The sequence below is a fragment of the Gastrolobium bilobum genome, unplaced genomic scaffold (assembly GCF_033153095.1).
Source record: "Gastrolobium bilobum isolate Gb01-03AN ecotype WA unplaced genomic scaffold, APGP_CSIRO_Gbil_v1 utg10499, whole genome shotgun sequence".
Lineage (NCBI taxonomy): Eukaryota > Viridiplantae > Streptophyta > Magnoliopsida > Fabales > Fabaceae > Gastrolobium > Gastrolobium bilobum.
This window is the reverse complement of record NW_026897582.1, coordinates 246,318-254,077: the sequence shown is the minus strand read 5'-3', so window position 1 is coordinate 254,077 and position 7,760 is coordinate 246,318. Positions and strand designations below refer to the sequence as shown.

The 7,760-nt window shown below is 36.9% G+C and overlaps 1 protein-coding gene across 3 annotated transcripts; it reads left to right on the top strand.

Moving 5' to 3' along the window:
- The first annotated feature begins 829 nt into the window (after positions 1-829).
- On the top strand, positions 830-5,032 carry LOC133308295 (serine/threonine-protein kinase AFC2). 3 transcript variants are annotated; one of them, XM_061508905.1, is made up of 11 exons: positions 830-1,003; positions 1,882-2,074; positions 2,420-2,600; positions 2,694-2,742; positions 2,836-2,950; positions 3,184-3,275; positions 3,690-3,840; positions 3,964-4,028; positions 4,108-4,205; positions 4,292-4,394; positions 4,495-5,032. In XM_061508905.1, exons 1-11 carry the CDS (start codon positions 902-904, stop codon positions 4,639-4,641), a joined length of 1,296 nt encoding a protein of 431 aa, XP_061364889.1. In that variant the 5' UTR covers positions 830-901; the 3' UTR covers positions 4,642-5,032. The 3 variants fall into 3 exon arrangements, with proteins under 3 accessions (XP_061364889.1, XP_061364890.1, XP_061364892.1); XM_061508906.1 differs by lacking the exon at positions 1,882-2,074 and having other exon boundaries at positions 863-1,003; XM_061508908.1 differs by lacking the exons at positions 830-1,003; positions 1,882-2,074; positions 2,694-2,742; positions 2,836-2,950 and having other exon boundaries at positions 2,446-2,600.
- The last annotated feature ends 2,728 nt before the right edge of the window (positions 5,033-7,760 follow it).

Here is a 7,760-nt window from a genome sequence, read left to right as displayed (position 1 = left end):
TATGTACAGGAAAGCTGGGTTAAAGCATAAACCCAGATGTGAGAGCCTAATGAAATGGATTCCTCCTCCGTGCGGCTGGGTGAAAGTAAATTCAGATGGATCATCTAAGCATGGTAACAGGCACAGTGGTTGTGGTGGGCTAGTGAGAGATAATTCTGGCCAGTGGCTTAAAGGCTTTGCCAAGAATTTGGGTCCTTGTAATCCAGTGAAAGCAGAAATCTGGGGGATTTACCTGGGACTCCAAACAGCTTGGGAGCTTGGATTCAGGAGGGTAATCCTAGAGAGTGACTCTCAGGTGGCGTTAGCAATGATAAAAGATGGGGTAGCTGAGAATCATCCTCTGGTGGGACTGATAAACAAAGCAAGCAACCTGTTGACCTCTGATTGGCAAGTGGATTTGGTTCATGTGCTCCAGGAAGGGAATCGGGTAGCAGATTGGATTGCTAATATGACAATTTCTCTTGATTGGGGTTTAGTTTTGTTAGATACACCCCCTGAGGAATGTATTAGTTTGCTGTCAAATGATCACAGGAGTGATCCTTGGCCTCATGTAGGTAGAGGTCTGTAATTTCATTTTTTATTTCCTTGGTTTTCAAAAAAAAAAAAGTATCCATTCCCATCAATTATTTCCTTTTCCATCTCCAACCTAACCAAACCATGGTTAAAAAGCTGGTCCAGTGGTAACCATAGTCCACAGTTGACAGCACAATGCACAGCCAAGATGCTCTCCTGAGCTGACACTTGGTCGGTCAGATTTCATCTCAACCCCTCCATCGACGTTATTATTAGCCTAACATTAAAATTAGGGTTCGTTACGCATTATCTACCAAAAGCAAGGTTTTTTCTTTCATCCGAATCTTTCCCTCAAGTGTCTTCCTTTGAAGTTTTCGCAGTTCTTTTGATGATGGAGATGGAACGCGTCTTCGAATTTCCTCACTCTCACATGGATCGACGCCCAAAAAAGAGAGCGCGGTTGGGCTGGGACGTTCCTGAGGTCCCAAAGGTAACTTCTTTTTCCTGATCCTAAAATCTCAGATCTGATATTTTTTTTCCCTTGTGGTTTTAGTTTTTTGGCTTTAGATCTGGTGGAATTTGTATAGTTTAGGTATGTATGATTCAGGTAACGTTGCTTCTTTTGTCTCCCCGGATTTATGCGACGATTTTTCTGTTTTGTTTGATGGATCTCTTAGGTTTTGGTCTTTTGATTAATATTATGGATCTGGATATGGATAAATAATTTGATTTATTTTTCGATCCTGTTTGGCTTCATTTATTTTGTTTTTGTGATTATCCTATGTTAAATTGCGCTATTTGTGATCGTTGGCATACCAGTATGTATCTATGGTTTCTGTATATCAGTATAGAGCTGGCTTTGATGAATTTAATATCGTTTGTAGAGGGATGAAGTTTGGTATCCCTTTTACAGTTTTTATCCTTGCCCTAAGACTTTTATTGCCACGAATCATTGTGTTTCAATGTATATCTAGCTTTTGTTATAAACTGTTTGTGATTTATATCGTCGGATCTTCTCATAAAACTTCATATGTCAATATTTGTAATAAACCTTTTGATGTCATCATTTGTAAACATTGTGAGCTATTGAATAAGATCTGATCTGAGGAATATGGAAGTTGAAGAATGAACAACCTGTCCATTGTATTATGATGTGTATTATGTTATACTTGTTTGAATAATTAATTTTTTTTGTGATGCTTTGAATGATTAATTTATGTGTACTAGAACATGCTTGTTTGTTTTGCGCTTGGCAATTTTTTTTTTTAACAATCTGAGATGGTGGCAAGGGTATAGGTGAGAGTTCCTGACGGATGAAATTTTATTTTTAACTCTTGGGTTGGTACATGAATGGATGGTTGTGTGTAGGCTCAGGTAGGATTGTTTTGTGGACAAGAGGTTGGGACTATTTCAAGCTATGCTCCTTCAAGGGGTCACTCAGAACGTGCCACTAGTTCTCTATTTGTTAAGGGTGTTGCTCGAAATGGTTCTCCCCCTTTGCGCGATGATGACAAAGATGGGCATTACATGTTTGCGCTTGGAGAAAATTTAACTTCTCGCTGTAATTACACTTTACCATTATTAAGAAATTTACATTCACATATGTCATGGTCAAATCCTTAGTTTATTTTATTTTGTTAGACCTGTAATTCATTGCTTGCTAAACTCAGCATTTAGATGCATATGCATCCTCACTCCCTCAACTTTTAAATATAGATTTAGTTTCATGTATTTTTTAATACTGTAAATAATTCTGTTTTAGTTGTAGGAATCTTATTATCGATGATCATTTTATCTGTCCTTAGGTATAGAAACATTTTGTATTATATGATGTAATGGATGCTGGATTTTGCTTCTTTGGCTAGGATTGCATCATTCACACTTGTTATTTTAATCATGGTTGCAGATAGGATCCATAGCAAAATGGGCGAAGGAACTTTTGGGCAGGTCTTGGAATGCTGGGACAGAGAAAGGAAGGAAATGGTTGCCATAAAAATTGTCCGTGGGATAAAGAAGTATCGTGAAGCAGCCATGATAGAAATTGAGGTGTTGCAACAGCTTGGGAAACATGATAAAGGAGGCAATCGGTAAGTAGTTTCAGTTTGATTTGGTCATCTATACTTGTGCATTGTGAAATCTTTGATTCCATTGCATTGGTTAAATGGGCTTATTCCTTGCAGTTGTGTGCAAATACGGAACTGGTTTGACTATCGTAATCATATCTGTATTGTAAGTATTTGATTGATTTGTGATGGATTGATTTCCCCAATATACAAATAATTTGGGGGTTAAGACGATGGTGAATTTAAATGGTTTTAACAGGTGTTTGAGAAACTTGGACCAAGCTTATACGATTTTCTTCGGAAAAACAATTATCGCTCATTTCCCATTGATCTTGTCCGTGAGATTGGCAGACAACTATTGGAATGTATAGCATGTGTGTAGTATTTACTTGAACTAGTTTCCTTTTGAGCTCTTTTGTGTATATATTTCACTTTGTATTGTGCACATTACATTTATCATTACCTGATAATAATAGGAATCATCTTATTTGTACAGTGTTCTTAGAAGTTAATTATGAATGTAATATATTGTCAGAATGTGTTGTGTATGTTACCGCTAGTTAGCTTTCTAATCATGTTTTTTATTTTTTATTTTATGAATTTGCAGTTATGCATGATTTGCGTATGATCCATACTGACCTGAAGCCTGAAAATATACTTTTAGTTTCACCAGAGTATGTCAAAGTTCCTGACTACAAGGTACTTTTTTTTTTTGCACACCTGTGGTTCTTTGATGTTGTGGACTTTTGCAATTTTTGATCTCCGAATTTATCACCCTAGAGTGGCACCTGTGAGATGCACGTGTAAAGAGAAAATCTTAATTTATCTCAGTCGAGTCTCTGGTTTAAGTCTAAAAAAGAATGTAATTGACTTTCAAACTGCACTATTTAGAATACTAATTTAAAAGAACAGTTCCTGTTATGATTGGGTGTTATTTGTTGTAAGCATTTGTGGGTAATTTGTTATGACAATTTGTTCTTCCTTATTTCTGATAGTAAACATAATTCTCTTGTACCTCAAGGAAGAGTCAAAATGAAACCAAGTGTGGCAAGACCTTTTTTTTAACAGCATGGATTGATTCTATCTCTGATACCTATTGTTTTTCTTGAATAGGGTTCATCTAGATCACCCAGTTCCTATTTCAAGAGAGTGCCCAAGTCAAGTGCTATTAAGGTTATTGATTTTGGCAGCACCACCTATGAGCGAGAAGATCAGAATTATATTGTATCAACACGTCATTATAGGGCACCTGAAGTTATCCTTGGTATATATATACAGTAAATTCTGTGAAAGGAATGCCTGCCTTCATTGCTGAATTTTTGTTTGCATGATGATTTCTGTTACTGCAAAGTCAGCTAAATTGTTTATTTTTGCAATATTTTTGTAGGACTTGGCTGGAGTTATCCATGTGATATATGGAGTGTAGGATGTATATTGGTTGAGTTATGCACGGTATGTCTGGCTTTTTGAAAATCGTCGTCCAAAGAACATTTGTCCATCTTTTTCCTAAAGTTGTGAGCTTCTATTGCAGGGCGAAGCCTTGTTTCAGACTCACGAGAATCTAGAGCACCTGGCCATGATGGAGAGGGTACTTGGTCCATTACCACAGCACGTGCTGAAGAGAGTTGAGTAAGTGACTTACAATGGGAACTTACTTTCATTTGATTGATCTTTGAGCATAATAAATTGAGTGTATTTCCTGTGCATATGTTTAGCCGACATGCCGAGAAGTATGTTAGAAGGGGTAGATTAGACTGGCCAGTGGGTGCAACCTCTAGGGAAAGTATTAAAGCTGTAATGAAGCTTCCTAGACTACAGGTTTATTTAGTTATTATTATTTGCTTTCTAATTACTTTATCATGCCATTTTGAATGGTTTATGTTGACTCAGCTCCTAACTGTTTCTCAAATATTTGCAGAACCTTATAATGCAGCATGTTGATCATTCAGCTGGTGATCTCATACATCTCTTGCAGGGGTTACTTAGATTTGACCCCTCTGAAAGACTTACAGCGAAGGAAGCTTTGAGGCATTCCTTTTTTATGAGAGATCTCCTTCGGAGATGATCCGCCCATTACTATCAACGGCTGCAGCTGCAGCGTTGTCCTTCTTTAGGATGGATGCGTTTGAATCCGTATCTGTGATGCGCTCAGTTGGCTGCAACTGTTGGCCATCGAAGGGGGAAAGCCACGTGCTTTAAATATATTATCATCTTCCTCATGTGATGAAAGTGAGAGGATGGTTTTAAGCAGTTCTCCCTTTGCCTGTCGATCCTTGATTGCAAATTTTGAATGATTCTAATTCAGTGTACAGAAAAATAAAATAAAATAGAATGTTAATGATATTTTTAAAATTGGAGATTTACAAGTATGGCACATTTGACAATAAGCTTTGTGTTCGATATGTTTTTTTAGCAGCATATATTATTTTAGGGCAATCAAAGGAGAAATTTATTTTACTCATGGCATAAGTGGGTTGCATTTTGAATTTTTTTTTTTTCTCTTCATTATTTTGTAGATTTCATTTGTCATGAGTTGCTTTTGGGAGAAAATTTTTCTCATTATTTTAAGCACACAATATTCATTATTTGATTGTAGTTTGTCCGCCTTATGTTTTTTTGTAATCTAAGCAAATCTAAGGGGACTTAACGACATTTTTACCAAGCTTTTACGGACGCTATATACTTTAACACTCCAATCATTAAACTATTTATCCAATGCATATATACATTTTTTCATTTTCATTTGCCGTACATTTAGTATATGTTTTTACATGCACCTTTCAAGTTAACTTTCAGTATCATGAATCATTTTTGCTTAGAATGAAATGTTACTTCATTACAAAGGTCAAATCATACTACTGTTTACAAACATTAATGAAATATGCATTAGTATTTGCATATGATTCGCCGATAAAAAGATTTTCAAAGATATTCCGAAGTGTCTATATCAGCTCCTTTCTTAAACTTATATTTAAATTGGATTATTATTTCACATTGAAAAGGTTCTAGCTGTCTCTGGGTTTTACGTAATGTCACTGAGTAATTCGATGGAGACCTATCTTATGACGGCTTTATTTCATTATAAAACGTGAAAGGAGTCATTAGCAAAGTCAGTTTTGTCAGCCATTCCCAGCTACTCCATGCAGTCCTCGGTTCTACTAGTCTCAGTTTGTGATTCATTCCCAGTTTGGGGGTCAACTGCCACTACTAAAAATACCCACCTGGTTAAATGGGAGAAGATTTGTGCTCCCAGGGATCAGGGGGGTTTAGGCTTTTAAAGATTTACGCAAGTATAATCAAATGTGTATAATGAAAGTGGGCCACGAGATGTTAACAAACACCCAATCCTTGTGGGCCAAAGTCCTCCGTAATAAGTATGGAGTTGGGGACCAACTTATTCCTGATGCCAGGAAAATAGCTGGGGCCTCAAACCTTTGGAGAGGCATCTATAGTTCTTGGAATTCTATCAAAGATGGATCAAGAATTCTTTTGGGTAATGGGAAATCTACTCGCTTCTGGATGGACAGTTGGGTCCCGAACGTGAATAGAGCCTATTGTATTTGGCTCCCAACCATCCCATATGAGTTTAGTCAGTTGAGAGTTGATGCTTTTGTTTGTCAGGATGGGACATGGAACAGGAAACTCTCTCTTGGCAGAATTATGGGTTGCTCTGATTGGCTTAGATGTTGCATGGAACAAGGGCTTAAGGACAGTTTGGCTGGAAACTGACTCAACTGTTGTCCACAATTTTATTGTTTCAGGATGTGAGAATCACCAGCCTTTCTCCCCGTTAGTCAACAGGATGTTGTTACTCGCACTAAATACAACATTCGTTAACTTTCAACTCAAGGCCCAAATTCTATATCCTACGTCTGTCCTTTTCCAATACCGTATTTAGAAAAGATTTAAAGTTTTAATTTCGAGATCCGTCCCGAATCAGACTAGTAGTAAAATGATGAACTGAATGAAATATTTAAAATAAATAAATAATGCTACGTCTCTCTGTTTTCAATAAAAAATAAACTCTCAAAGTAAAAGTTATGCTACATACGTAACATTACATCCCTTATCTATACTAATTTGATGGATCCATACGAGTTTGTTAACGATTGACTGAGGGACTGAATGAGAATATTCTGGATGTGCGTATAACGAAGTGTTGGGAGTGAAAGACTGAAATTAAAAGTTGATAATACGATATGATTTCCATGGACACGACCCCATTATATACGTGTCGTCCGATTAATAGTATATTATTCGTTTGTGGATTTTACAGAAATTTCAAACAAGTAATGCCAAATAAACTGATGAAGCTTGCGATCTTAACATCCGACAATGTACCTTTAATAATGACGCGGTGTGTGCATCTTCAATAATTGCACGCCTTGATGTTAACAATATGTTATGTATTTTTCAGGAAGAAACGTACAACGTCCTAACAAGATCAATGAAAATATAAAAGAGATACGAAAATATATTAAAATCTAAAAAGAAATAGAATCCGAACTGTTCTGGAAATGAACATTAATATGTAATAAAGGTGCTGAAGAATCCCCTGATCCTTTGCTATAGAGAGCTATATAGATGAAGTGCACTAGTAGTTAGAGAAGTTGTGCACATAATGGGTGGGTTATAAGTAGTGGAGGGAAGTTGAGAGAAAGTATGGGAGGGAAGTGCTTCATGTAGTGGGGATAAAAATGGGGACCATTTAATTGGTCCATAACTTAAGCCCACAGCCTGGTATTGCGCGAAGCTGGAATGTCGGGGTGAAAGTAAAGTTGCCATGTCTATCAAATAGTATTTAAAGTGTTTGTGAAAAAAGATATGAATGCCGGGAACATCCGGCTTATGGCTCCTTCCGGGTTTCAGGTTGCTTTCGAGTCGCTTGTTGCTTGTAGTCACCATTCAGATTTTATATTCAATTTATCTTTAACCGAAATATGTTAAACCTCATAAATAAGTATACCAAGGTGCAAATCATAACGATTTAATAAATCATTTTTATCTCGGAGTGTCAGTCTTCATTTAATAAACCATTTTTATCCCGGAGGGCCGGTCTTCTTTTGGCGGCAAAGGACTTTGTTTTTCCGCTTCCAACTAGGAATTGAACGGGTGCCCAAGAGGCCAATTCTGGCAGCAAGTGAATTTGTTTTTCCGCTTCCGAGTAGAAATTGAACGGGTTCC

Excerpts from the sequence above, each read along its gene's own strand:
- LOC133308295 (XM_061508905.1), top strand. The coding sequence starts at position 902 with ATGATGGAGATGGAACGCGTCTTCGAATTTCCTCACTCTCACATGGAT. Across the intron at positions 1,004-1,881 it reads ACGTTCCTGAGGTCCCAAAG|GCTCAGGTAGGATTGTTTTG; the intron begins GTAACTTCTTTT and ends GGTTGTGTGTAG. Across the intron at positions 4,206-4,291 it reads CACGTGCTGAAGAGAGTTGA|CCGACATGCCGAGAAGTATG; the intron begins GTAAGTGACTTA and ends GCATATGTTTAG.